Consider the following 27,416-nt stretch of genomic DNA (forward strand, 5'->3'; position numbering starts at 1 on the left):
GCAGGGAGTTTGCTTACCAGTTACTGTCACAGTCAAAACAGGCTCTTCTTGGAGGAAATTAACTTAATTTATTGTCAATTAAAAGAGAGTGGGATCATGAGAAACAAAGACAAAAACTAAAACACCTTTCCCCCCCCCACCCCCTTTCTCTCAGGTTCAACTTCAGTCTTTGACTTCTGACTCTTCTACCTCCTCTCCCTACCCTCCCATTCCCTGAGTGGTGCATGAGGGGTGGAGGGTTGTGGTGAGTTCCTCTCTGCTGCTCCTTACTCCTCACACTTTTCCCCTGCTCCAGCATGGGGTCCCTCCATTGGGCTGCAGTTCCTTCAGGGAGTATCATTGTTTCACCGTGGTTCTCTTAGCAGGCTGCAGTGTGGACAGCTGCTCCACTGTGGTCTCTGTCATGCAAGCAACTGCTCCAGGTCTATAGAGGCTGATGCCATCAAGGCAGTAGAGGTTATTGAGCATCTTAGGTTATTGATTGTCTCAGGAGCAGCAATTGCGTTGTTTATACTTCAGAAGTATCTGAACTTAACTAATAAAATTGAAAAATTGTTTGTTATTGCCATTATTTTTCTTTGTGTTTAGAGAATTGAACTGGGTACTTTTACCTGTTAAACAGCATCATGCCTGTTTTTTTGGATGTTGTAGAATAAAAAAATATATTCTGTATAAGTAGTCTTCATTAGAAAAAATCGGAGCATTTTTTAAGAGTTTGTATTCAGCATTTCGAGGGAAAATATCTATCTTTTGCTTTTACAGACAATAGCAAGACAACTTGCAGAAATTTTGTTACGAGGTATGTGTGAACAGAGTTACTGGAATCCACTGGAAGATCCTCCTCACCAATCACCCCTCGATGATCCACTTCGAAAGGGTTCAAATACTAAGAATTATGCGCTCAGTAGAAGACCACGGGTATACACTGGAGAAAAGTATGGCTGAGTTTCTGCCTCTTTTGTTTCTGTAACTGCAGTTGTTACCCAGTGCACTGGGTAATTTAGTTTGTATTTTTGAAAACATAGAAGGAATTTGGCAGTGTGAATGGGAATGTTTCCCATGCTGTGTAGACAGATAGATAGATGCTCTGAAGAGACCTAGGGAAGAAACATGGCTCTCCAGGTGGAAGTTTGCACTGTATACATTAGACCTTTTGTTTTCAATTGTAGAAATTTTTGTAGAAATTGTAGAAATTTTTTCTTTTTTTCCTATTCTGGTGTATATGATATATTCAATATCTCTTATTATGCATGGGGTAAAAAAGAAAACATGGACTGGATGGCAAATCCGATATTGCACATTTTAAAAGTTGTGTGCTGCTTCTAGGCATCTATCCTGCTTTATCATAGAAAGGAAAGATTCAGCCATATGGTCAAGTTGGTCCAGGAAGCATTATGAAAAAACAAAACATATCTAGAAATTTATCTAGCAGTTTCAAAGGTAGTTTATTTCCCAAGGCAGCTACCTTACAGCTAATCATCTTAGATGAGTTTTGGCACTTCTTTATGATGCCATCTTTTTGTTTAGTTTTAATCTTCCCTTGAATCAGGTAAGTGATACTTTTCAGATCATTTTTGTGTGGTATATCTCATAGCGAATTCTGGAGTAGTTATGGTGTGTTTTCTTCCTTCTTGAAAATGTAACTTCTTTTTCCAAACCAATCACCATTAGGGTTAGTATTAGATATAGATAGCTGTTTCCTCTAATTTGAAATTTTTCATAGATGTTAATAGCTCTGATCCCCAGACACCCCTTCCAACCTCAACTATTCAGTGATTTTGTGAAATCACTATGATCTGGGAATATCTTACGAGATCACGTTGGCTGTTCCATGGGAAATTTTTTACCCTCTTTCTTCAAAAATGTATTTTAAAATGTATTATTATATACATTTATATATATATGTATATGTATATATATACATATATATACATTAAAAATATATATGTATATAAGATATATATATTTATATATATATGCATTTATATATACATTTTTATATATATGTATATATGCATATATATGTAATATATATATATTATAATACAAAAATGTATTACTGTTATTATTATTATTATTATTATTATTGTTTTTTGTTTATATTGTTGTCCATCTGGATTAAAAGTCAGGCATTGTGGGATTGTAGTTTCAATCTTGTCTGACTAGCTCTGGGATGTGAAGTTATTAAAAGCAGTCTGTTGAGCTTTAATAAGAGATACAGGCACGGAGTTGAACAATCAATTTACCGGAACAACTAACTGTGTTTCCCTGCAAGTACATAATTAATAAACTGTACATGCAGGCAGCCTGTTTTTGTATAAAGGAAGTACCTTTTTTTGTGAATACATCTTGATCACTGCTCTTAGAAGTACATTTATTGCCCAGACATGAGGAAATCTCTTTTATGCAGCTTTAATTATTTTCTTACTCAAACTACTTGGTATTGCACAGCAAATCCTAAAGAACAGTCTGTTCCTCTCTTACAGCATATATGCCTTATTAGTTAACATGAAAGCTTTTTTCCATAAAGTGACCTTGTTATGTGCCAAAGAGTCTGCTTCTGTGGCAGATTGATTATAGAAGTAGCCCTGCTTACATAATGGAGGGATGTTTTGTTTTAGTGTTCACAGTATCTTTATATTGTAACATAAATGCATGCAGTATGACACCATTTTGAGTTGTTTAGCTGTATTTATTGCAGATTTCCATTAAGGAATATTTTACACAGCAGCAAGCCCACATAATTATGGTGCCTTTACTGTTATTAAGCAGAATGGCCTTTATACTTCAATGACTTCTAGCAATTCTCCTTCCTGGATCAAGAATAGTTACAGCAGGTTTCTTGGGCTCAGTCTTTCAAACTTATGTTCTCCATTCTCAACTCATAGCAACATGCTTCCTGCAAAAGCGGGGCTTTGTTCAGTTTAGTTCTCTCGTTCTTGGGATGTGCAGGTAAGGAGTTCCACAATTTCAACGGAGCACGTAATTAAGTCCTTCCATCACATGAGACTGGTTAATACCATACCACATAAAATATGTCCAGCCAAGTATCTCATCTCCAGTAGTGATTGAAAGCAAGTATCAAAGACAATGAATAGGAAGACAGATATGTAGGAAATCTTTTCCTAGGTATTGTTCTGACCACCAAAACTGGCTCCACAATGCACTGGTTTTTTCTGTGTTGCCTGATATTAGATAACTGCATTGTGTTCTTTTGAGGATTATGGGTGTGATTTGGCTAATAGCATTTATGATTTTGTAGATCTCTGTGTAATTGCCTCTTCAGTTTTCTTTAATAAGTTCTTCAACTGAGCATAACTTTCATGGTTTGCCTTTGGTTTATAGCCATTTCATGCTTTTGGTTGCCTCTTTTGCTCTGCCCTGTTACATTGAAATTAGTTTACTCACGTGCCTGCCTCTATCAGGAGACAGAAAATGTCTGAGTTCAGCCAACTTAACTGAACTTTTTGCTTAGACAGGTCAAGGAAATTTCTCACTAATTTCTGCACAGAGAGGATCTTCACTGTTTGAGTCAAACATCAATATAACTATGAAAATATGTTTGAAATTGCAAGAGAAAATAATGTTTGCTTTTGTTTTGATAAGTGACTTTTTAGTGGTTCTCTTTGGGGCAACATCCCTTCTTTCTCTGAGAAAGTAATTTCTCCAGCAGCTCTTTCCAATCATTATTCTGCATTCTGGATGCCATTGTCAGTTGGTCAGGTTAAATCTTCTTCCAAGTTGTTAAATTCTGCATAGAAGAGTGGATTGTTAAATAAGGATCACTCTGATGCTTCCTCATCACTCCTCATTCCTCATCGTGGGTGGTTCTTGTTCACGAATAACTGTGTTTTGAAATTTTTTTGTTATGTAATAATAAAAATGTATTCTAAGATTTAGAATACTCTTAAAAATCTGGTGAGCAGTTGCATTGATTAAAAAATAAAAATACAACAACAGAGCAGCTGCCCTGGGGTCTTAGCTGTTTTATATTACCACAACATTAACAATGTTGCTTTCAACCTGCCTGGAGTTCAGATGTGTTTTAGTTTCCATTTTCTTTCAGGGATTTAATTACTGCTTATATTTCTAGTGCTTTAAAAAAACCCCAAAAGATGTTTTAATGTCAGACAAGTTTTGTTTCCTGTCTATAATGTATTGTAGTTTAAACACCCTTAGGACCGTAAGAATTGATTATTAACAGCAAATTATTTTCTACATTTGAACAGTTAATTGTGAAACTAATGGTCTGAATTAACAGGAAATAGTACTTTTGCTAATTCAGAAATAGTTTAGAGAAAGAAATCTGAAGAGATAAAACATAGTCACTGATTTGGGGGAATTTTTTGTGTGTATGAGAATGGATGAATTAATTCCTGCCGGTCAGGTACCCAGTGCAGATTACTGCTGTCTGTTCACCAGCATAGAAGAGTGTTCAGAAAGCATCCAGTATTCCGAGAAAGCAGTAAAGTCTGGAAACTAGTCCTATGCAGACCTTCAGCATTAAGTTAAAAGGAAGTGTGCTTCATTACTAACAAATAATTCTATTGCTTGGAAGTAAGAGTGGTTATGGCAAGCAGGTGGAGATTGTCATGGCTCTATTTAAAAATATTCATAGCTATTGAATGCATCAGGAAAAAATTCTCAAGCATATCTCATGAAAGACTGATAGAAGTATTTCTCTACATACTGCCTGAAACACAAAAGTTCTCCTGTTCTTGTGCGAGAGTTTCCTCTTGCCAGCATTTGAGTCAGTGATGTAGATTCAGCTCAGACAGATTACGTGTAAGAGGCTAATTAAACTATGGGTTTAGTGTTTACAGTTGTCAAATTATGTTCAATTTTGGAGTCTTTGAATGAGTCCAACTCTGACAGCTGTGGTAGTTTTGTTCGTTTATTGTGTTCAGACAACTTTTCTGAAATGAAAATATAGAGCATTGCAAAGAAATGCATTTTAACCAATTGATTTTTCTATGCGAGTTACTTTCTGTTTTCTTTTTTGGACATTTTCCAGTTTTTACAGTGCTTTTAATATATATGTGTGAACTACTCATGAAAGTAATGTGTTCTGCTTAAATAATTAAATTCTCGTTTTGAACAGCATCTTCTGTCCTCAAGAAAATACAGAAGAAGCCTTACTGTTGCTGCTTATTAGTGAATCTATGGTAGGTAAAATAGAGTGAATGTGCATGTGCTGTGTGTGTTTTCCTTATTTTGTTTTTTATTTTTTTAAATTAAAACAGGACATCCCCCCCTCCCCCCCCATGCCTTACTTTGCCTTATCTCTCATTTTGTGTTAGGAAAGCAGGCAGTTATTACTGAAACTCAAGTTTTTGTTCCTCTGAGGCAGCAAGATGAGGTCTGCAAGTGTTACGGAGTTTTTCTCCTTTGGACTGGCTGTACCTCGCCTCCTTCCAGCCATAGGCAGGTGGACAAGCCCGGTCTTTCATTTGACATCACTTACCAGTATGAACCACTGTTACACCAGTTGGTTGCTATTCAGACAGACAAAAAATCTAAGTTATTTTTGTTGTAAAAAGCAAATCAAAAACTACTAGAAGAGCATAATAAACATTGCCAAAAAGTACCTTCCACTGTGCATTAAACTTCAGTCACTCAAATTTGTAAATGATTTTTGATGATACTGACATTCCGTCTTTGCTACTGGCTTATTTTTTTTAAATGTCCCCATTTCCTCAATAAGTGATTCCTTTCAATGGTCTACTTGTGACCTTTATCAACCTGCTATATTTTCTGCTAGCCATCAGTCAACTGCCACATACTGACATTCTCATACCTTGTCAGTTTTATGTTCTCATGTAAAATGAAATGTTGGAGCTTTTGCTGTTTTTTTAACTGGGAGGATGAAACTTGTACAGTCTCAGGCATCATGCAGTCTGTCTCACTGCACATCAGTGAGATGCAGTCTTTTAAGTTCTGTAGGTGGTTCAAATGCTTACATATTTTGGCATAATTTCTGTTTTGCTACAGTTAAATAGGACCAGAACATTTTAGTGAACATTGTCCTAGTTTAACTGTTTTAAAGTGGCAGATACTTACATTGTACTGCTAACTACTTTCCTCATTCCTAGTGATCTGCCTTGCAATATTCATGACAGAATCTAGAAATTCTGTCTAGATTCTGATTCTCAGAATACAGAAAAATCAACTGGGCAAAGATTTTCACATATCATATGTTGGTTTTGCTGCAGCATATACTTACCACTGAGAGGTGCTGCCTGTGCCTCTGTAATGTGCCTGAGCAGCAGTGAAGATGTACAGAATTCTGATGTGAACTGTGGTCTTGACGTGAAGTGAAAGCAGTCCCAGTTCTGCAAGATCTGACTACAGATTGCTGTGTTTGCATGTGTAGTTCCTTACATATCATTAAGAAGCCAAAAACCAAATTAAAAGTACTGCCTTGTTAAGTGTCATTTCAGGTTACTTACAGCTTTTCCTTTGTGAATTAGCTCTGCCTAATTATATCAAACACTGTCACTGTAGAGCATATACCTCTAGCAAGCTTTCAATTTTTTTCTTTTTTTACAGTAATTATTGCAGGTTATTTCAGGCAAAAGAGTTTGTTTCGGGGGAGTATAAAATCTTTGACATGATTGACTTACTTTGGCTAAGTTATTTGTTCAAATTAGTTTCGGAGGAGGGAAAGGGGAAGATTAAGCATAAAAATATTCATCATTACAAACTTACCTTTCTGAGAGTTGAGACCTGTTATTCCAGCTTCAGTGCATGTTAACTTTCTAGCTGTAGTAGTTGTGAAGTAGTATGTGATTTAGGATTCTGAAACCAATATTTGGGAAAGAAGTAACACTTAGAGAAGACTGAGTAATCGTTGGTGTTTTGATATGCTATTGTGTTATTAAAGTAGTATGATCCCTTACTTTCATTGTCTGTGAATTAGTAAGAAAAAGCCCTATTCAAGGCCAGGTTGGACAGGGCTCTGACCAATCTGGTCTGGTGGAAAGTCTCCCAGCCCATGGTAGGATGATCTTTAAAAGGTCCCTTCCAACCCAAACCATCCTGTGGTTCTATGATCTGACATCCTCATGTTACAGTGCATGTATGTGTTGCTGCATGTCAGCTGAGTTGTGATAACAGAATCACAGAGTGATTATGGTTGGAAGGAACTTCTGGAGATCATTTGGCCTTCCTGGACAGCCTGGGCCAGTGCTTATTAACCCTCACAGCAGAAAAAAAAAAGTTTTCTGATCTTCAGAGGGGACCTTCAGTGTTTCAGTTTGTGCCTGTTGCCTCTAGTCCTGTCACTGGACACCACTGGAAAGAGCCTGGCTCCCTCTTCCTTGTATCCTCCCTTTAGATATTTCTAACATTGATAAGGATCCCCTCCTGAGCATTGTCTTTTCCAGGCTGAAGAGTCACAACTCTCTCAGCCTTCCCTCATAGAATAGATACTCTGGTGTCTAATACATCCCAGTTGGCATTTGTTGGACTCTCTCCAGTAGCTCCATGTCTCTTGTACTGGGGAGTCCAGAACTGGACCCAGTACTGCAGGTGTGGCCTCCACCAGTGCTGAACAGAGGGGAAGGATCACTGCCCTCGACCTGCTGGCAACACTGATGCTAATGCAGCCTGCACTATCAATAGCCTTTTTTCCAGCTGGGGCATCTTGCTGGCTTCTGCTCACCTTGGGTGTCCACCAGGACCCCCAGGTGCATTCCTGTCAAGCTGCCTTTGAGCTGGGGGCCCCCAGCATACATGGTGCCCGGGTTTGTTCCTTCCCAGGTGCAGGACTTTGCACTTCCAAGTCTTTTCTGAAGGCTTTGATGAGGTTCCTGTCATTCCTCCAGCCTGTTGAGGTCCCTCTGGATGGCAGCACAGCCCTTTGACATACCAGTTCAGCAAACATACTTGGGCTCATGAACAGGATCAGGCCCAGTATCAGTCTCTGGGATACACTGCTAGTTACTGCCCTTCAGCTGGACTTTGTGTCACTGATCACCACCTCCTGGGCTCAGCTTTAGGTGTGATTCTTAACCAGTGGAAAAATGGCTGAACGTATTCTTCCTCCCACTGAGGCTGCACTGAGTTATACTGCTCAAGTGTGTTACAGGCTTAAAGTGTGCAAGTGTGGCCAGATGACACATTGTGGTTTAACTGTCACCTTAGAGTGTCTGAGACCACGGCAGTTCTGAAATACTGAGCATGTAAGTTCCTACGTACATTCTGGTTTATAATTATCAAGAAAATGATTGTTCAAATACACAAGATATCTGTGATAATTATGAGACATCCTTGTGCTTTGGCATTGTCAACCATTGTTTCACAAGAAGTGCTAGTTAACAGCTTGTTCAAAACTTGCAAGGAGCTGAGTCAAATAGTGATTAGAGGTGGAGTTAAAAAGAAGTTCTTGAAGTTGACTAAATATTTATGCAGTTTAAAAAGGAAAAGCCAAAGACTTCTTGATCAAAAGAAAGCAAAATGTCTGTTTGGGGGTGGGTGTGTGGGGGGTGGGGATTGTGTGTGTGTATGTGTGGGGTTGTTTCAAACCAAGGTGTGGATTATTCAGTTGATAATTCCTGAGATGTCTGTGCATTTTACACTCCATGTATCTCTTTGAAAAATTTTCATTGTTTAATTATTCTGATTTTAAAGATTTATCGAGTATGTTCAGAGCTTAAAATGTTACCCTGTTAAAGTGGAGAAAAAATTTATTATCCCTTAGTGTGTGTCATTTTTTGCATCTGAAAGAGGGGAAAATAAGCTGCCTATTAAAATTTAGTGTATTTAAGTAAATGTACTAAGGGGGCCATGCCCTGTGAAATCAAAATAAAGAGGGGGAAGTGAAGAGAGAAGTATCTTTGACTTCTGATTTCAGACTACCAGATATACTAGCATTTGTACCAGTGGGAATATTAAACACCAAGAAAACTAGAAATAGATAGGATAGGAAGGTAATGTGTTTTCAGAGGCTTGGTGGTAAAGTGGGAGAAGCACTGGGTCGTTCAGTAAGGTACTAGCTACTCTGAGACCCAAATTTTGTTCTTTACTCTTGAACATGATTTCTCTGTGAACATGGTCAATTAATTTAATCCATTTCTAGCTCAGCTTTCTTCCTTCCCAAAAGGAGCACTTTACTTAAGGAATTAGGTTTGCAATGTGCCTTTCACGAAACGGATTTGAAAGTGTAAACTCTTGCTGCAAACACAGCCTGATTCCAAAGCTGTGCCCAGAACCAGGATTAGTTCTCACTTCTCTGTAGTAACTGCTGAAGGTGACTGTGGGTTATCCTGGGCATGTTACCATTCACAAGTTAGATGGTAGTGTCATAATGTTGTGATGAGAAAAGAAGTTGATAGCCTTATTTTATGGAAACTGAAATAGAGGATTTGAAGATCCTTTTAATATGTTCTATTAGCACACAAAAAGTAAAAAGAAATTTTAGAAGATGAATATCCATTATATTGAAAATATACCTTCTTTTGTTTCTGGGAACTCTTCAATAATTTTAAATACATAACTTAGTTTATGGGATTAGAATGAAGTAATTAAAAGTAGGTCCATCAGTCTTGCCACTAATATATAAAATTGGTGATTCTTTCTATCTGTAAATTAGTGCCAGATACTATCTCTCTCTATCCCTTATAGTAACTGCTGTCTGTGAGGTTGAACACAATGGTAGTTACTTGAGTGAAAATGTAGCTTGAATTACAATGGCTGACTTGATTTCTTTCTTTGTGGTGTGTTTCAGGCTAACCGTGATGCTGTGCTGAGCAGAATACCAGAACACAAGAATGATCGTATCATCAGTTTGCAAAGTGCATCTGTAGTCTACGATTTACTTACGATAGCCTTGGGAAGAAGAGGCCAATATGAAATGCTTTCAGAGGTTTGTTGAGAGTTGCGAATATTCCTGTGTCATTGTTGATATTTTCAGTTAATCGTGGTAATTGTGGTAGTAATAAAGGGCTAAAACTAATATAGGACATTGTTATTCTGACTGCTTTCTAAATACAGGAGGTAGTTTCCACCCCAAAATGTTTGCTGTCTAAATTTATACAAGTGACTTGAGGTGGCCAAACAGAGAAGTTGTGTGGAAGGTGTGGTAAATGTTTAATGCCACAGAAATTCACATGATTTTTAGGTGGGGATGCATGGATCTGCTTAAAAGGGTACATATTAAATGGACAGAGCAAGAAGGAATGGCAAAAAATAAAAGTTGTTCTGGATATAGAAGTGGTAGATATAATTTCCTAGGAAAAATGTTTGTAATGAATGAAAAAGGATTTCAGAAGAAAACTTTCTTTTACACTTCTTAATATTTGAGGTGATCCATAGTCCTTACAGTTTGTAATTGTTTTGAAGTTAATAAAAAGGAAATGAAGTTAATAAAAAAAATTTCAGGTCTTTGGGAAATGTGTTACTTACCTCAATGTCTTATGTTTAATTATGTAGCATGCTTGTGTTTTGTTAGATTGTGGCAACTGCTTCAGGAAACTGCCAAGTTTGTTAACAGTTTTATACCTGAGAAACAGCTACAGCTCTTTGGGCAGAGCAGATCTTTCTGCTGCTCAAACAGTGCTCACTCAGCAGCAGGATACTGTTGCCGACCACAATTAATTATTGGTATCCACGAAGAGTACTTCAGCATATGTGCTAGGAAGGCATACCCAGGAGCTGATTTGTTAAGAAACAGTTTCTCTCTGCCATAATAGAGGACTTCTATTAAGAAAAAGATGAAAAAAAAGCGCTCTAGTTCTTCTTTGGTATATGTTGATAGTCACCCATTAATCTGCATCTCACGTGATGTTAAACCCTCAGTTTGGGTATTCTTTTTCTTGAAAGTATTACCTAGCTGCCAGTTGATACAAATCAGTTTAAATCAGTACAGTGGAAGGTGTTTCATAGAACAAAGGAGTACGAAGACAGGACCAGCCCTACAACATAATCTAATCGGGAATATTTCCATTTACTTGCCACCACAGACACTATCCCCTTGATATGGTTTTAGGCATGTGCACCAAAGGTGCAAGAGGTGGCCCATCCATATATTTCAGTCTAGAACCCAACAAGTATTATAAAAAACCCAAGAGGCCAAAAAACCTTGAAAACCGTGATTTTTTTTTTCTTTAAGTGACTGACAACCTTTCCATTTTATATAGTAGCCTAGCAACTGGGCAAGGATAGAGGAGCCCTGGGTTCCAAATCTGATTCTTATGTTTTGTCTGGTGTCATGATGGTTTTGTTGTGGGTTTGTTTTTTTTTTGTTTTTTTTTGTTTTTTTTTTTTTTTTTTTTTGTTGTTGTTGTTGTGGATTTTTTGTCTTTTTTAGAATGTTAAACAACCATTATATTTACGGGAACATAACAGGTTCCTGGGATTCCTTACAGTCTCCTTTGGGACACTTTGGGTAGCATTTATGTCACAGTAGATACAACTTCTTGCTTCCAGTTCTTCTTACATTTCTTAACAGGGAAGGATTTTGACTTCATCAAGAAGGCTGGAAGTATCTCTTAGCCATGTTCTTAGCCAAGTGTGTTGAAGTGTAGGACATTACCCTGAAGGGTAGAAGGAAAGACTTACAGTCCCCTCACATAGAGGAAAGCATAGCACTTGTTTCCCTCACTGCTTGTGTGATTTCTCCTGTAGCTGACAAATGGTACTGCTTGTTCCTTCTGTCCTTTGGGCACAATTGAATATTCTAAATAGTGGAAGATGTTTTAACTTGACTTAGATCTCTGATTTCAGTGCCTTTTTGGAACTTCTTGTGCTGGTGGTGATCTTCATTACAGACAAAAGCAGGGCCATAAATATGTGGAAAGTAGGAGAGACTGCATGTTTGATGAGCTACTTGGTTGGGGGTTTTTAGTCATGGCCTTAGGCTTTGAAAGCTGAAGCCTACCTAAGGCTTGTTTTAAGGTCTTTTCTTCTTGTTGTTTTGTTTTGTTCTGTTTTTTTTTAACCCAGCATCTTTTAGTCTAGCATCTTTGTGGTAATATTCCAACAAAATTGTATGTATATTCTTTTGAAATGTTTTTTGAAAATAAGAAAATAATTCCACTATGTTTGAAAAATACTTTCAATACAGAATAATTAAAATGTATTTGTTATATGTACATGAACTATCTTTCCTGAATATGAAAAAAGTGATCTTATGAAGACCTGGTATAATAAGCAATACTTATTTTAGCGTACAGATATTCTAGATATATAGCTGCAGCAGGATCTTACCAGGAAATGTTTAGAACATCTCATTTCCTCCTATCCTTGTCATTCAAAGCACAGTGGAAAACACAGACTTTAAGAAGCTCTTGCAGTTTAGTGAGTAGAAAATATCTGCCCTCAAATCCTGCTGCCCATAGTCTGTAACTTTTATAATTTGAAGTATTACAATAAACACAAATTCAGAAATGTTAAAATATTCTGTTCAGTTATATAATAGGCATTTAATGTTTTAGGGCTTCATTGTCTTTGAGCTGATTTTGATTGCTGTAGTGGAGCTGTTCTAGATTAAATCAGAAATTGGGAAATTATTCTAACTGTGGAAATGGTATGCACCCTCCAGTTCCATTATCTTATTGCTGTCTTCTGGTTTAGCTGATTACATACAGAAGTAGTTGGTTGTTATATAAGAACATTAAGTGATCAAAAATCTGTCTCATCCATGTTAAACTGCTCTAATGCCAAGTCACGTTCTTAACTGAAAAGGGCTCATGTTTTTATCCAGCTTGTATATAATGGGCTTTCAATTTCTTAGGGTGGCTTCAAATAGATGGAGGAGCTTTATACTGTCAATTCTTTCCTGAACAAAAGTACTCTGCTTGTAATCAAGTTAGTTTTTAAGCTTTGTAGGATGCAAGGTATTGAGCTTATAAGTGTCCTGCTAGAAGAGATATTTTCCAGTCCAGACATTTTCCTACATTTTCATCATTTCATCTTTCAGCTCTCTAACTTCAAGCATATACTTTTCAGGAGACCATAGTGCTAAACAACCAAATTCAGTAGTGTGTTCAACATAGCCTGTTCATATAGTGATTTGTGATTATTTACAAGGCAATATCAACATTTGCATTTTCCGTAGGAGAGGGATTGTACAGAATGTGTTTTCAAGTAGTTAAGTCATTTGCCATTATCCTGAACATTATCTTAACTTGCAGTCTGCCTGGTGACTATTGCTTGTTATGTAGTTCTTGTTAAAGGCTGTATGTCTTTGAAACTCCTTGTTGTTACTTTGTTCAGGAGAACCCAGTTTAAGAGGTTTTCATGTTGTTGTGTAGGTCACAAACACATCTATCCATTCATCCCTTACCCCCACATACACTATGGCTGGTTTTGTCATCTTACAAAGAAAAGTCAAGTCATGTAACCTGTCACTTTTCTTACTGAGCAGGGCCAAGTAAATAGAACTTGAAGTCAAGCAAAAAAATAGTAGATATATTATTAGTATGTTGAAACTCAGGCCTTTTTGGATAACCTACAGTTGTGTCCTGTGCCCTTACAGTTGCAAAATTATAAAGCCCTAAAGTATCAATTTCTTAATCCTCATTTTCTGCAGTTAGAATTGGTAATTAATTTTTAATTGAGCAAGGCCTAGAGAAGAAATTTTACATTTTTTACAGTACTTACGTACGCATCTCTGTGAAGTATCTAAAATAATAGAAGAAATCACACATAACTTACTTGTTTCTTTCTGTGCTCTTTTTGTTTTCACTTATGAAAAGTCCAACGGGAAAATAAATCCTGTCTTGTTTTTCATAAATAGACATTTAATTAACTTACTACACATGCAACCTAATGAACCTTTAACAGCAATATTAGAAAGTATTTGGTTTTAGACATTTCATTCCTTTACAATAATATAATAAAAGTTCTATTAAGTAATAGTCTTGATATTGGATATTTTGTAGTAGGATAAATTCTAGTGTGCATTAGTTACATGTAGCAAATAATGCACTTCCCTTTTGTTTAATTTTCAGTGCTGTTCTTTGCTTCAGATTCTGGTCTAGTGTGGGAACACACTGCACACCTTGTTGTGCTTTCTGTAATGTTAATGCTGAGTTTGTATGGGAAAAATAATTCATGTTTTTATGGTGTAAAATATACACTGTAGCTCTCAGAGCAGAAAAGTTGCTTCCTGTAATTGGACTCTGCAGACTAGAAAATTAATTCCTAAATCAGTTTATTGCAGAAAAGTGTTTGACCTTTTTGCTATTTAGAACAGGCCTGATTGGTTAAAATTAACATAGCAAAATGAAATTATTCTTATTGACAACAGCAGATATGAAACATACAAAATTATTGTATAATACTAATTTCATATATTTAATCTCAGTGTATTAATAAAGATTTTCCTTTTGGCATTCAGTTAGTTTGTTTAAAATCTCAGCAGAATATGGAGTGTGAAGTTAAAATTTTTACAAATAGAAATAATACTTCAAGGTGAATCTTTATATACCACCCCTCCTTTTAAATGGTACTTGTAAGTGCTTGTGGTACTGTTGCTTATTAAGTATTCACGACTTAGGAAGAGAGTGTGTACAATTTTCACTTAAGACTTATCTCCTACTTTTTACAGATGGTATCTTCAGTAAGGTGATATTAATCATTCCTTCTTTCAGACTATGTAATACAGTACCAGCAGGAGTATTTAAACAAACATAGTAAACGGGAAATCAATTTTCTGTTAAATTCTTTTCCATATAGAATCTGACAGCTGTTTTCATGTATTTGAATAATTTAAAATTTTTATTACATGTAAGTTAGAGTCTATAAGAAAATCTTAATACTACTAGATAATACTACTAGATATTAGATACTAAAATATCTTCTCAATAATTGAAGAACATGACCTTAAATAACAATTTCCCCCCCATATTTAGTGTTTAGAAAGAGCCATGAAGTTTGCGTTTGAAGAGTTCCATCTCTGGTATCAGTTTGCATTGTCCTTGATGGCAGCAGGAAAAGTAAGTCTAAATTTTTTCTAATTCTTGTATTGATGGCATTTGATAACAATGTTCAGCGCTTCCATAGCTTTCATCTGTAGTGTTTTTGAAAATAATTCTAATCCTTAAATCAACTAAGTATGCCGTACTCCTGAATTTATTCCCAGTGCTGTACAAAGAATGTTGTTATTTGAACAGCTTCTAACCTGGATGATGATAACAACTATCTTGCCAATAATCCTAAAATAAGCTGATTGAATACAAGTAGTGAGTTACACCAGATCCTATTATCCTGTAAAACTTGTTAAAGTGTGCTTTTGATGACTTAATTTATTTTATACTTAGGTACAAATTAATGCTGATTCGTGATGCTCTTGCTTTTTTTTTTCCTTTGGAAATTTCTGACTTTATCTTCTTTAATATTGCTGCCTTGGAGACTCTGTATTCTGTGCAACTAATGGATTTTTTAAAAAAATTATCTAAACTAAGAACTTAAGTTTTGAGATGCTGTTCTCTGTTTTCAGTTCTTTTTGCTTTTCCCTGTCATGTTACAGAAAATAAATGACATTCATTATGTAATGTAAACAACTAATTTTCTAAAATATCATTCTCAGTGGGGATATTTTGCTTATTTTCAGTATGGGGGAAAGGAATGTATTTTCCTTAGAAAATATTTAGCAGCACATTGGTTCTGAAGAGACTTGGTTCTTCTTCCAACTCTATTTACTTTGAGTTATCTTCCAAACTGTGATTAGATAGAGGCAAAATAAGTCAAAAAAAAGAGGAGCAGTGTCATTCTATCTTATATCAGACCTATTCCTATGTGCTGTTTTAACTCCCAAAGAACACCAAAACACTGCTTGTTTAGAAAACTGTCCCATTCTTTCTCTTTCATTTGCCTGTCTCAAATGCTGTGAGTTTACAGGCCTAGCAAAGTTTTAAATGCATCTCAAAACTTTTCTGAATTGTGTACCATTGGAATTACATTCTTAGCCAATATTTCTCTGGGGATGCTTAATGATAGCTCATAGGAGTTAAATAACAACAGCAGTGCCTGAAGTCTTGTCTTGCACTGGCTTGAGGAGTTGTGACAAATTGTCACCAAAATGTGTAGTAATGTCTCCTTCACAAAGGAAAAATAAAGTAAATTGTGGAAATAGGAATCTTCTATCTGTGAAACATTTATGCTTTTCATAATTTCAATGGAAAATGTTTTAAACAGTCTGCTCGAGCTGTTAAAGTCTTGAAGGAATGTATACGTTTGAAACCAGATGATGCAACTATTCCACTCCTTGCTGCAAAGCTCTGTATGGGATCTCTGCACTGGGTAAGCTTTGCCCTCTGTCTTCTCAGCAAGAGCTGTAGTAAAATCTTGATTTAGATACGTAGCAAATACTTTTGCACAGTGATTGCATGCACTTGGACATATCTAAAAACACAGCACAGATATGAATATGCACATGTACATCCCTGTTTGAATGGCTAATTTGAAATACTTGACAGTGGTTATGTTTATCAAGGTAGCATATTTTGATACTGGTCTAAGACATAGCTTCAAATGTATGGAAATTGAAACATTGTTGGAAGACAGATTATAAGTGCAACTTCTGTTATTTTCTGCAAGAGGAAACTAACTTTTGGGAAGATAATGAGACAAATCTTTCATAGTCTTCTGGTGATACCATGTTTGCAGGTAGCTGTGGTTTATGAATTCATAGTAGGGACAGTTGAGTTGTATTTTAGATAAACTTGAAATCAGTGTATCTGTACAAAAAACATTAAAGTGATCGAAGATCATCGTGTTGTTTTCAAGATACTTGTGTAATTTTTAGAAGAATGAGTATATTTTAAAAAGAAGGAAAAGAGAAGGAAAAGGTCACATACAGAAATTGAGGAAGTGCTGTAGTAGCACAAACATGGCTTATTGAGGCTGACAAAAATATAGCCTTAATTAAGGTATATCCTAGTTCTGTAAATTGTTCCCTATGGATTGAGTCCATATGGAGTAGCTTACTGTACTTAGCATTTATTGTTACTGGAATGGATTCAAATGGGCTTTTTTTTCTTTCTAGATTATTAAATAGTGTGCTAACATGGTGTGCAGTTAAACCTCGATTTTTTACCTGCTTCTCTGTTTATGAGTTTGCATCCATTCAGCAATGCAGTATTTGAAGCAGTTCTGCATGGATATACTGTTTTTATACAGGGTAGGAGCCACAGTTCTTGTGATTGATTTTCCTAAATAAATGGTTCATGGGTCAAGAACCATATTTATAAAGTGCAAAAATGGTAGATGGCATATATGGACCAGAAATACCTTTTTTATTGGAAAAAAAAAAGAAAAAAGGCAAAAGCACAGTAAGTGTGTTTTGTGCCAGATTTCTCTCAACCATAGGAAGAGGTATTTCAGCTTAAAATCTGTGTTTTTTACTCAGTATTTGGCAAGAAAACTAAGTCTAATGAGAAATGAAATAGTCCTTCAAAGCAATCATGGCTGAGATTTTAACAGGTTCAGTGTGCACAATACACATTGTGAGCATTCTGAGCATTCTTATAATTATAATGTAAGATTTAGCTGGTTTTAGACTTACATGGATGTTTTATAATATTTTCAGTTGGAAGAAGCTGAAAGATTTGCCAAAGCAGTTGTTGATCTCGGGGACAAAACATCAGAGTTCAAAGCAAAAGGCTACTTGGCACTGGGATTGACTTACAGTCTGCAGGCTACTGATGGTAAGACAGGAATAAACATTCACATTTGGAAATTCCCATGCTGTCTAAAAAAGGATACCTGGCAGAATGGTAGACATCTAATTAAAGGTTCTGTGTGCAATCATTTTTTCAGTCGATGTATTAAAACTTCTTCAATTAGTGTGTGGAATGAAATCTCATCATCGTTCATATCACTGATTAAATATATCCTTTTTAGCATCTTTGCGAGGGATGCAAGAGGTCTTGCAGAGAAAGGCTCTTCTTGCATTTCAGAGGTGAGTGGGTGTTGATCTTTCCATTTCATTCTGCTATATGTAGTGCAAAGCTTTTATTACGTGCTGAAAAGAGAGACTTGTAAAAGATTTTGTAATGACAGCTTCACCTCTGGGAGCCTCCTGTCATGAGAACAGAATGTATTTCTTTAGCATTTATTTCCATCATTTTCTGCCAGCATTACCTAAATTGATTTCTAAGGATTTCCCTTTTTTAAAAGACATTCGTGTTGCTCTCTAGTATAAAATATTTGTTCAAATATTCTGATCTAGAAGGAAAAAACACACGATGTAAGATTTCAAGTCATGGTTCAATGAGATAGTGTTTCTAAGAGCTGTCCACTGATCAGATTGTATAGGAGGCTTTTGCAATTATCTCTGTAGGAGCAGAGCAATAATTGAGGCCCTGCTGCTGGGGCTGAGCGGTGAAGTGCAGGTGGTGAGGTAGTAAGCTAGGGGAAAATGAAAATTCTATCTGGAGATGTAACAGTGTAGGCAATGACAATGCAAATGTCATCTTCCAAGTGCATTACCTGGAAGCAATGCCATTGGGGATGACAGTAGTTCATTCTTGTGGACTCTGCAAACGAAATGACAATAAACATGTGAATGAGAACATTTCTACACTAATTATAGAAGAAACAAATCTTGATGACAAAGCTGGAAAAAGGGCTGCAGCATCTAAATATGTCTTTTATGTTTATATACCCTTGAAAACCCTTCTTTGGTGAGAGAAGCCTAAATGTAGGGAAACAGATTTGTGCATTATTGTGAAAATGAAGTCCTGGCTTTTTGGTGGTGATTTTGTATCTGAGGGGATAGGACTGAAAATGTGTTTTGCAGGTAACTTTAGAGTGAGGCTGGTATGTGTTGGTCCTTCTTTGTTCTGTGTTGTCTTAGCAATTCCTTGGTATGTAAATATATTTTAACATTGCTCTTCCTGTTCCTTAGTGGTTTTAATTAGTTTTTTACTACTTCAGCATTTTCTCCATGTTGAAACTGAACTTTCTGCCTCCTGATTTATAACTCAGTTCCTCATCCATCCCTCTTACCACTACTGACTTAATCATCACTATTTCAAAAAGTACTGTACTAACCGTTTTTCACCAATTCTGCTCATTCACTACTTTTGAGACCCTGATAGTGAATTGCTTCCTTCTGAGGGTTCTTGAAACAGCAAGGGGTGAAATGGACCATAGTCTGAAGCTAACCCATTTCAGTTCAGCATCTGTTGACTCTGTTCTCCAGTTCAGTATAGTGATTCCCAAAATTCTGAGAGTCAACTTCTTGGATGGCTCAAAGCGCCATCCAGCCTGGCCTTGAACACTGCTAGGGATGGGGCATCCACAGCTTCTCTGGACATGTTCCAGTGCCTCACCACCCTCATACTGAAGAATTTCTTCCTAATATTTAATCTAAACCTACTCTCTTTCAGTTTGAAGACACAACCCCTTTCCTATCCGTACATGCCCTTGTAGAAATCTCCTCTCCAGCTCTCCTGTAGGACCCCTTTAGGTACTGGAAGGTGCTATAACATCTTCCTGAGCCTTCTGTTCTCCGGGCTGAACAATCCCAACTCTCTCAGCTTGTCTCTAAAGGAGAGGTGCTTCAGCCCTCTGGTCATTTTTGTGGCCCTCCTCTGGACTTAACTCCAAGAGGTCCATATCCTCCTTATGCTGGGGACCCCACACCTGGACACAGCCCTCCAGGTGGGGTGTCATGAAGGTGGAATAGAAAGGGAGAATCACCTCCCCTGCCCTGTGGTCACACTTCTTTTGATGCAGCCTAACACATGGTTGGCTTTCTGGCCTGTAAAAGCACATTGCCAGGTCATGTCAATATTCAGCTTCTTATCACTGTGAAATTACTCTTTCTCAGTCTCTGTTCAAATATTGTTGATTGGTTGTGTGTTATGTTGCCTTTCACCCAGCACACCAGTCATGCCCACTTTCTCTTACCACATCTGAAAAATAAATGTTTTCCAGGAGAAGAAAGTTGAATTCTCCATCTCCTACCAGTTTATAAAGCAAGCAGCCTGTACTGGGCTGTGTATTTTGGTGTGCCTGTTTTTTAAAATAATTTTTTTCTAGATTTTTAAAATCACCTACCTAGAGGGCCAGTTCCTGAAGAAATAAATGTCCTGAAGAAATACATTTACTTTTTGGACCATTGCCTGAGCCAGATGTCAAGGCTTACCAATTTGTGATGGTGGCCATTCAAGAAGGTGCTTATTGCTCTCTTCACACAGTACTGAGGGGGTGTTCGTTTCACTAAATTTCTTTTTTTTTAAATTTTGGAAGACTTTCAGTGCTTTTCCTGTGGTTGGTGTGAACTGAAGTTTCACAGACCTCACCAAATGGTAGATAGATAGTAACAGCTTTATTCTTTCACTATCTGAAACTTGGGTGACTGAATAAGAACGCTCTGAGTTAAAATCTCTTGTTCTTGTTTCGTATTGCTTAATTTGAGAATTTAAATTTAAAAAAGGTCTGGTCCTGGAAGCTGTTGGGCTTTACCTGTGCATCTAGTCTCCAATTTACAGGTGAAGTTAACAAAATGTGGAACTGTCCCTTAATAACTTAAAACTGCTTTGAAGCATGCTGGGTGTAGTTGCTAAACTAAGGGACCTGTACAGCTCTTTGGACTTGAGAAGACAGAAGTGGACAGGTCAGAAGCAGAAGGTTCTCTGTGGTTGTAGTGGTTTAAAGGTCAGTTTTGATCCTTCCTCCCAATGGAAGTGACTCGCATGTTCTAAAGATGATTATTGCACGTCGTAGTTCTAAATGAGCCTCCATTAAAAGAATGCCACAAATGTAAATAAAGGAATAGTTCCAGGCTTCCTGCCCAGTACTTACTACACATCATTTTGGGGTGCAGCCATAATTATTTTTTTGTGTCTATGCTCCAGCATCCCTGTGCTAAAAAGCTCTTATCTTGCAGCAGAAAGATTGTATTACAGGGGGAAACAGTAGAGTGTATTACAAGAACAATTTCCGTGGGATAGTAAAATGACTCAGACTCAGTGTGCGCGTTTGACCAAAACTGTAAAAAGAAGAGAACAAATATAATTTTTTTAAAAGGTGGGAAAAAGTTGATATAATTCATCTCTTTAAAGGCATGGTGTTCTGGGGAATTCGTGTTTGGATTTTTTTTCCCTTTTTCTTTGTAAGAAAACTTAATTTAAGGAATTTTTATTATAAATATTCTAAGTAATGACATCTAGTGTTTGTTTAGGAGTACAGTTTATTTGAAGAATCATTTTGTATTAAAGATTTATTTTTAAGATTTAAGCTGAAATGACATAATTGTTTTGTATTAAAAATGATTTTTCACATCCCAAGGTGCTTCCTTTAAAACAAGGATGATTAAGAATTATGAGAAAAGTTGCTGAAATGAACACCACTTAAACCAAAATATGAGTATACATGTAGTGAAGAGATCTGAATATGAATAAATGAATATATATACATTTATGGGTATGTCTAACCTGTCGGAACAAGGGGAAAATTCACTTTTTGTTTTGTTTCTTTGTTTTTAAGGGCTCACAGTTTGTCTCCAACGGATCATTTGGCAGCATTTTACTTGGCACTGCAGCTTGCCATATCCAGACAGGTTAGTTATGTTTTAAAAGTGCAGTATCATGCTGTCATATGAAGATTAGAATTTGTATCTGTTGATGAATACAGATGAATATTTCTTCAATAAAAACCTGGTTTTCCTTGTGCACATATTCATATATAGGGAAAAATACTGAAATACTGAAAAAAAATAGTGAAATACTCTCTCCAAACACCTTCAGTCTTATGCAGTTCTCCAGAGTTCTGCCAATATTTCCAGCTCTAGGATCAGAAATAAGACAGAAGTAATTCCACTTGTTTCAGCATTTGTGTTGCTAGAGAGAAAAAAGTCAGTTTTTACAGTGTTTTTACCTATTATGTGTAATTACTGCTCAGATCCTGGAGAGTGGAGGTCTTGAATCTAGTCTTTAACCATCTTGACAGTGCTTAAATCTTGAATACTGGCTAGTAGCCATGCCCTTCCTGAATACCGGTATGAGGCTTGGTTGTTGTGAACAAAATTACAAAAACTTGTTTAAGAAAACTGGAAAACATTTTGACGCTATAAAAGAGATCAGAGCTTAGTCCAGCTTGTACAGCTGGTATGTTTAAGGCATTCTACCATACATCACGTGAATTTGGATAATGTGGAACTGCTTTCTATATATCATGGTAAGCCTCTTCCTGTGTCATGTTTATTTCATAAAGTAGCCCTGAGCACAGTTGTTTACATTCTCTAGGTGACTACTTTTCATCGCTAATGAGTAGCACAGACCTTGGACTATGTCACTTTAGAATGGAATGGATTGTCACTTTACTAGCACAAAATATTTTTGAGTAGCAGGCTATGACTCTGTACTTCTGAATTCCAAAATTCTTGTGTTGCTTAATTAAATTTCCTGGTTTTAACACTTACTGTGAACAAAAAAAACTTACTTTGAACAAAAACACAGGCAGCTGAGGAGATAATGAAATTCTACATGAAGAAAAGTTACTGTTGCTGTCTAACTGTACATTTCAGTTAAACATTGCAATTAAAATATTTTCAAAATCATATAAAAATACAGCCAGGACTTGAAAGAGAATATTTTAAGGGGCTGAAGGGAACTGTTTTATAAAAACATGTATCTTACTTTCCCGGGTTAATATATTATTTAATTTTCAGTGTTCACCGCAGAGCATCAGGTCCATTTTAAACTTCTGAGCAGTGTCTTACAGGAGTGTATAGAATTCTACATGTTATCTGGGTGAACATTTTGAAAATTTTATGGATGTCAATTAAGTAAAAGGCAATACTTCTAATAGTGGTGCTTTCTTTTTCTGCCTTTTTTTTTTTTTTTTTTTTTTTTAAATCAGATACCAGAAGCTTTGGGTTATGTTCGTCAGGCTCTGCAGCTACAAGGAGATGATGCCAACTCTCTTCATCTCCTTGCACTCTTGCTATCAGCCCAGAAACACTATCATGATGCTTTGAATATCATTGATATGGCCTTGAGTGAATATCCAGAAAATTTTATGTGAGTGAATGTCATGTTTCCTTTCTACGCTTTCTCTTGTATTTATTTTTCCTGGATTCTCATCTCATTCATTTCAAGAGGGGGTTGATTTGAAGATTGGTCTATTTTCTTTTTCCAGCAGTCTTCCTTCCTGGCCATTTAGCGCAAGTCTGCTTATTAAAGGCTTGTTAAACAGGGATAAAGGATTTGCTTTGGAAGGGAGGTTAGAGCTGGATAGATGATCTTTCTTTGTTTTTTTCTACACCCTCTGTGTAGATAATTTCTCCCTATTGCATGACTTATAGTATGTTTGTGTCTTCTATTTTTATGCAATATTCCAAGAAGGATAAATAGGACTTAACTATTAGCTAGGACAGATTTATCCCATCCTACAGATAACTCTATGGATATGTAACCTATTTTGTAAAATACACCATGAACAGAGAATCTCCACATTTGCTTAGATAATAACAATTCATCTGAAGTTGGCTGATGGACATAAATAAGTGAACAGGGAAGAAGCATGTTTGCTAAATGTTCTCTTGTTTAATAAAAAAATCATTCTTTCTGTTTATTTTTCATGTTAAGTACATCTAACCATACATTTGGATTTTGTACTTTTGTGAGGTTCGGGTTTGTTTTGTTTTTTGTTTTTTTTTGTTTGTTTGTTTGGGTTCTTTGTTTTGGTTTTGTTTGTTTGTTTTTAAATTTATTTTCTTATGAAAATCTAATAAAATTCTTTATAGGAAGATATCTTAGGGACAGCTTCCATTAACTTCCAGTCTTCCACTTTGGTGATTTACCAGCTGTCACTAAGGTTATAATCCATAATATGACGCATAACCTACATGCTTATTTGGGCAGTTTTTTGAAGTATCTCATTCTTAACTTCTAAATGACTGGCCTATATCCTAAATTGTTATTATATCAACCTACCAGAAAAATACGATTTCTTTGTATTATTAGTTTGAAAATAGAAACTATAGTGGTATTCCTTCCTCTTCCTTGACATTTCATGTCTCCTTTTGACTTTCTCTTTAAGGTACTGTTGCCTTTTTCCTCACAAATCTGACCAGGACCTCTGTTGATACCATCTCTTTTCCAAACTTCCGTGGCTTGCAGTCAGTTCTGTGCAACAGCTTTTGTTGCTTTTTGCTGTATCTCACTTCCTAGTTTATCTACACACCTGACTTGTCTTGGTTCTTATCAGGGCCTTCTATCCATGTTTCACAATTTCAGAACTATGTTGCAGTTCCTCTTTCATATCTGTTCGTGCTTTCCTCAGGACCGAGGGACTTGTCAGTAAGTCAAGGTTTGAGAGGCAATTGAAGTATCAGCTTCCTAATTTTATACCCTATTATTGTTAAGGACAAATATGTTCAAAGCACTATGACTGTCATCTTCTGTCTGTTCTTGTTTCATCTTCTGCCACTTACTGGCAATGTAAATAAGGTATCTACAACTGCTATGTATCTCAGAGTAGTAATAATCCTGAAGTATTTCTGAAACTGTCGTTTCGGAACTCCCTATTGTTATAAGAGAACTCCCTATTATATTCATCTCTGTTGTAATGAGAGAACAAAGGTTCATTCAGTAAAATGTTTAAAATTACTCTTGTGAGCATTCAAAAAGTATTTATGGGTTTTTCAAACGTGGTTCATGGCTTTTCCAGAGTAGTTTATACTGCAGCTCTGGTTAAACATGTTGTCCAAGTTGTTCATTACAGTACTGATCTTTGTATTAATCTATGTATATATATTCATCATATGGGTCACCATAGTGGTTCTAAATTGTTGGTCCTGTCATATAAAACAGACTCTGTGTTAATACAGTGTACTGCATTACAGTGTACTGGTACAGGTCAGGGAATTTGAGAGGAATATCTTGGCAGTAGGAATCGCCATCAGATGTGGCAAAAAATGCTAAAGAATCCAAGGTGAAATAGTTACATGTATCTCAAGAAAGTCTTTTAGAGTCTCGTTTTTAGTGCTGTCAAGTTCCCAGAGAAGTCGAAAATATGATTGAGATTTCTTGTCTGCTCTCTGCAATTGATACTGACAGCCAGACAGGCACATCTGGTCAATAATATAAATTTGGATTGATTCCGTCATGTAACTGGGTTATTTTTGCAAGGATTTATCAGCTTTTGAAAACTATATGTGGTGCTCTTGAAATGGTTGACAATGTGTACGTGCGTATATATAAAATACAAAACACAACTTCTTTGTGTATTGCTGAGTCTGTTTTCTTATTTTGTGACTTCTGTAAACAATATAGTCTCTACTAGGTATTTCCTAGTAGACTGGAAAGAGATCCTTTTGTGTTCCTCAACAGCTTGCTAATTTTTAGATACACTGAAACATATGATTATTTGCCTGTGGTGCTTTATTTGGTTTTGTAAACCCTTCAGATACCTTTATGCTTTATCTTTCTGTTATGTCTGCAACCCAGTAAACTAAATACTACAAGAGTTCTCTTGGTATTCTCTGTATTTCTGCCAGGATCCATTACCCCAGCTTTATGCAAATTGAAACTTTGATGGCTTTGCAGCATAGTAAATCCCTGTACTTGGAAATATTAAAGCATAGTGCTTGTGATTTATATTATTCCCTGTTTCTTTCATTTCTTGTGCATTATTCCTCTCTGCATACCTCTATATGCTGTAATTGCATTGCTGCACTGTGCTGTTCTTGCTCTCTTCACAGCTGTATGTTCTTTTTGTTATGCATTTCTTTAAAAAGAATCTATGTTTTCACAAGTTTATTACTTATTATTTGTAAAATGCCAGAGGTTGCAAGGAACTCATAGGATACACCATGAATCACACAGAAAAGTGGCTACTTTCCAGAACTCTTCTGTTGTAATCAATTAGTAAGCATGTTGTCTGTCAGTTTTTGACATTTGGAAACCTGGTGCATTACTAGAGTTCATGTTCAATATTTGAAGCTTACAGCAAGCGTACGTTTGGATGTGCAATTAATATTAACCTTCCTGCACTATGAAGGTAGAGATTTGGCCAATCAGATCATGATTTTGCCCTGGGCATCTTAGGTCAATAAGTAGAAAGAAATTCCTCAGAGCCAAAGAATTCTGTCCCATCATTATCTAAAGGAGTGGAAGGAAGGAGCAAACACATTGGGCTGTTAGCAGCAAGGTATAGCTTTTTCTTTGAATAGAGAGTTGATTGTTCCTCCTGTATTCATTATATTGGCAGCATAAATGTGCAGTTTCCTCTGACATCTGAATAGGTATTGGGAAAACTATTGGCAAAAATCAAAGAAACCTCTAAAGTTGAAATAGATATGTAGCTATGTTTTTTTAGAAATAATAAAAAAGGAAGTTTACTGAATATTTATAGCACTATTGTTTCAAACTTTTTGTAAGCTTAAATTGCTAGGTTGTAGCCACTCTACTTACAAAGAAATCATCTGTATGAATAAAATCAATCTCCTTCTAAATGCTAGCTAATCTTTGAAGCCTCCTGCAGTCTGAGCATGCTTTAATCCAGGGACAAAAAGATCTCTAGACAAGAGATTACTGAACAGATTAAGATACTGAAAAGATTATGAATACTGTACTCAGTATGAATACTGAGATGGGTGGGAATAAGATGCCAGCACCAAAAACCTGAATAGTTAATCTCAATCAGGTGCTACTGTGTTCAAATTAATTTAAAGTTAAGGTTTTTCTCCTTTCATTAGACAGCTTGTCCTAGTCATAGAAATATAAGTTCAATTCTTCTCCAGCTTGACAGGATTTGAACCCACAAATGAGGCAGCTCAGAGTCCTAACCATCAGACTATAAGGGCAACTGAGGGAGATGATCACTTTCTCCTCCTGTAACAGAAGCAGGGATGTGCTGCCCTGAATGCAAAGACACTGGGCAGGAAGGAGCCATAATATATTCTAAATTGCTAAAGTGCTTAGCTGTGAGGGGGCTTCAGGTCTCAGTTGCTTGGGTTTTCCTTGAGATTTATTTCTGTTAATCCAGTGATTTCCCTCTCTGAATGTGTAAGCAGTCCCAGAGGTGTGCATTTCAGTCTGAGGGTGTGTTCAAGGTGATGCAAGGTAACAGTGTTTGTGTTGCATTGGTTCATATTGGGCTTGTATATCTTGTTCAATATATATAATACATGTGCAAGTACCTGAGGAGCCTTATGTACAATATACCCTGTTTTTTTATCTGCTTGTTACAAGGAATTTATATCTTAGTGGTGTTTCAAATGATGTGAAATCTTGAAACCACACTTCTGTCTGTTTTTAATTCATGATTAGTCAAAAGTAGATTCTCAGTCAAGGGAGACAGAGTCAGGTTTCTTAGTGAAGTACTTGGGATATTGTTTTCTTAATCTTAACTGTTTGGGGTTCCCTTATTATTTCAAATGCTGGGACACTTAAAGACGAATGTAATGCCTACAATTAGTGTAATTAGGCAAAATCAGTAGTAAATTGCTAATTTTA

General features: G+C 36.4%; 1 protein-coding gene across 3 annotated transcripts in view; it reads left to right on the forward strand.

Moving 5' to 3' along the window:
• The window catches only part of TTC7B (tetratricopeptide repeat domain 7B), a 130,701-nt gene that overhangs the window by 47,618 nt on the left and 55,667 nt on the right, over positions 1 to 27,416 (forward strand). For 2 of the 3 annotated variants that reach the window (XM_048306977.1, XM_048306978.1), the window contains 9 exons: positions 763 to 935; positions 5,102 to 5,165; positions 9,728 to 9,865; positions 14,856 to 14,939; positions 16,141 to 16,245; positions 17,534 to 17,651; positions 17,848 to 17,905; positions 21,442 to 21,514; positions 22,816 to 22,976. In XM_048306977.1, coding sequence (XP_048162934.1) covers positions 763 to 935; positions 5,102 to 5,165; positions 9,728 to 9,865; positions 14,856 to 14,939; positions 16,141 to 16,245; positions 17,534 to 17,651; positions 17,848 to 17,905; positions 21,442 to 21,514; positions 22,816 to 22,976 — 974 coding nt within the window. The remainder of the gene's footprint in view (positions 1 to 762; positions 936 to 5,101; positions 5,166 to 9,727; positions 9,866 to 14,855; positions 14,940 to 16,140; positions 16,246 to 17,533; positions 17,652 to 17,847; positions 17,906 to 21,441; positions 21,515 to 22,815; positions 22,977 to 27,416) is intronic. The other variant, XM_048306979.1, reaches the window with a different exon arrangement.

Source organism: Corvus hawaiiensis, chromosome 6 (genome assembly GCF_020740725.1).
Source record: "Corvus hawaiiensis isolate bCorHaw1 chromosome 6, bCorHaw1.pri.cur, whole genome shotgun sequence".
NCBI lineage: Eukaryota > Metazoa > Chordata > Aves > Passeriformes > Corvidae > Corvus > Corvus hawaiiensis.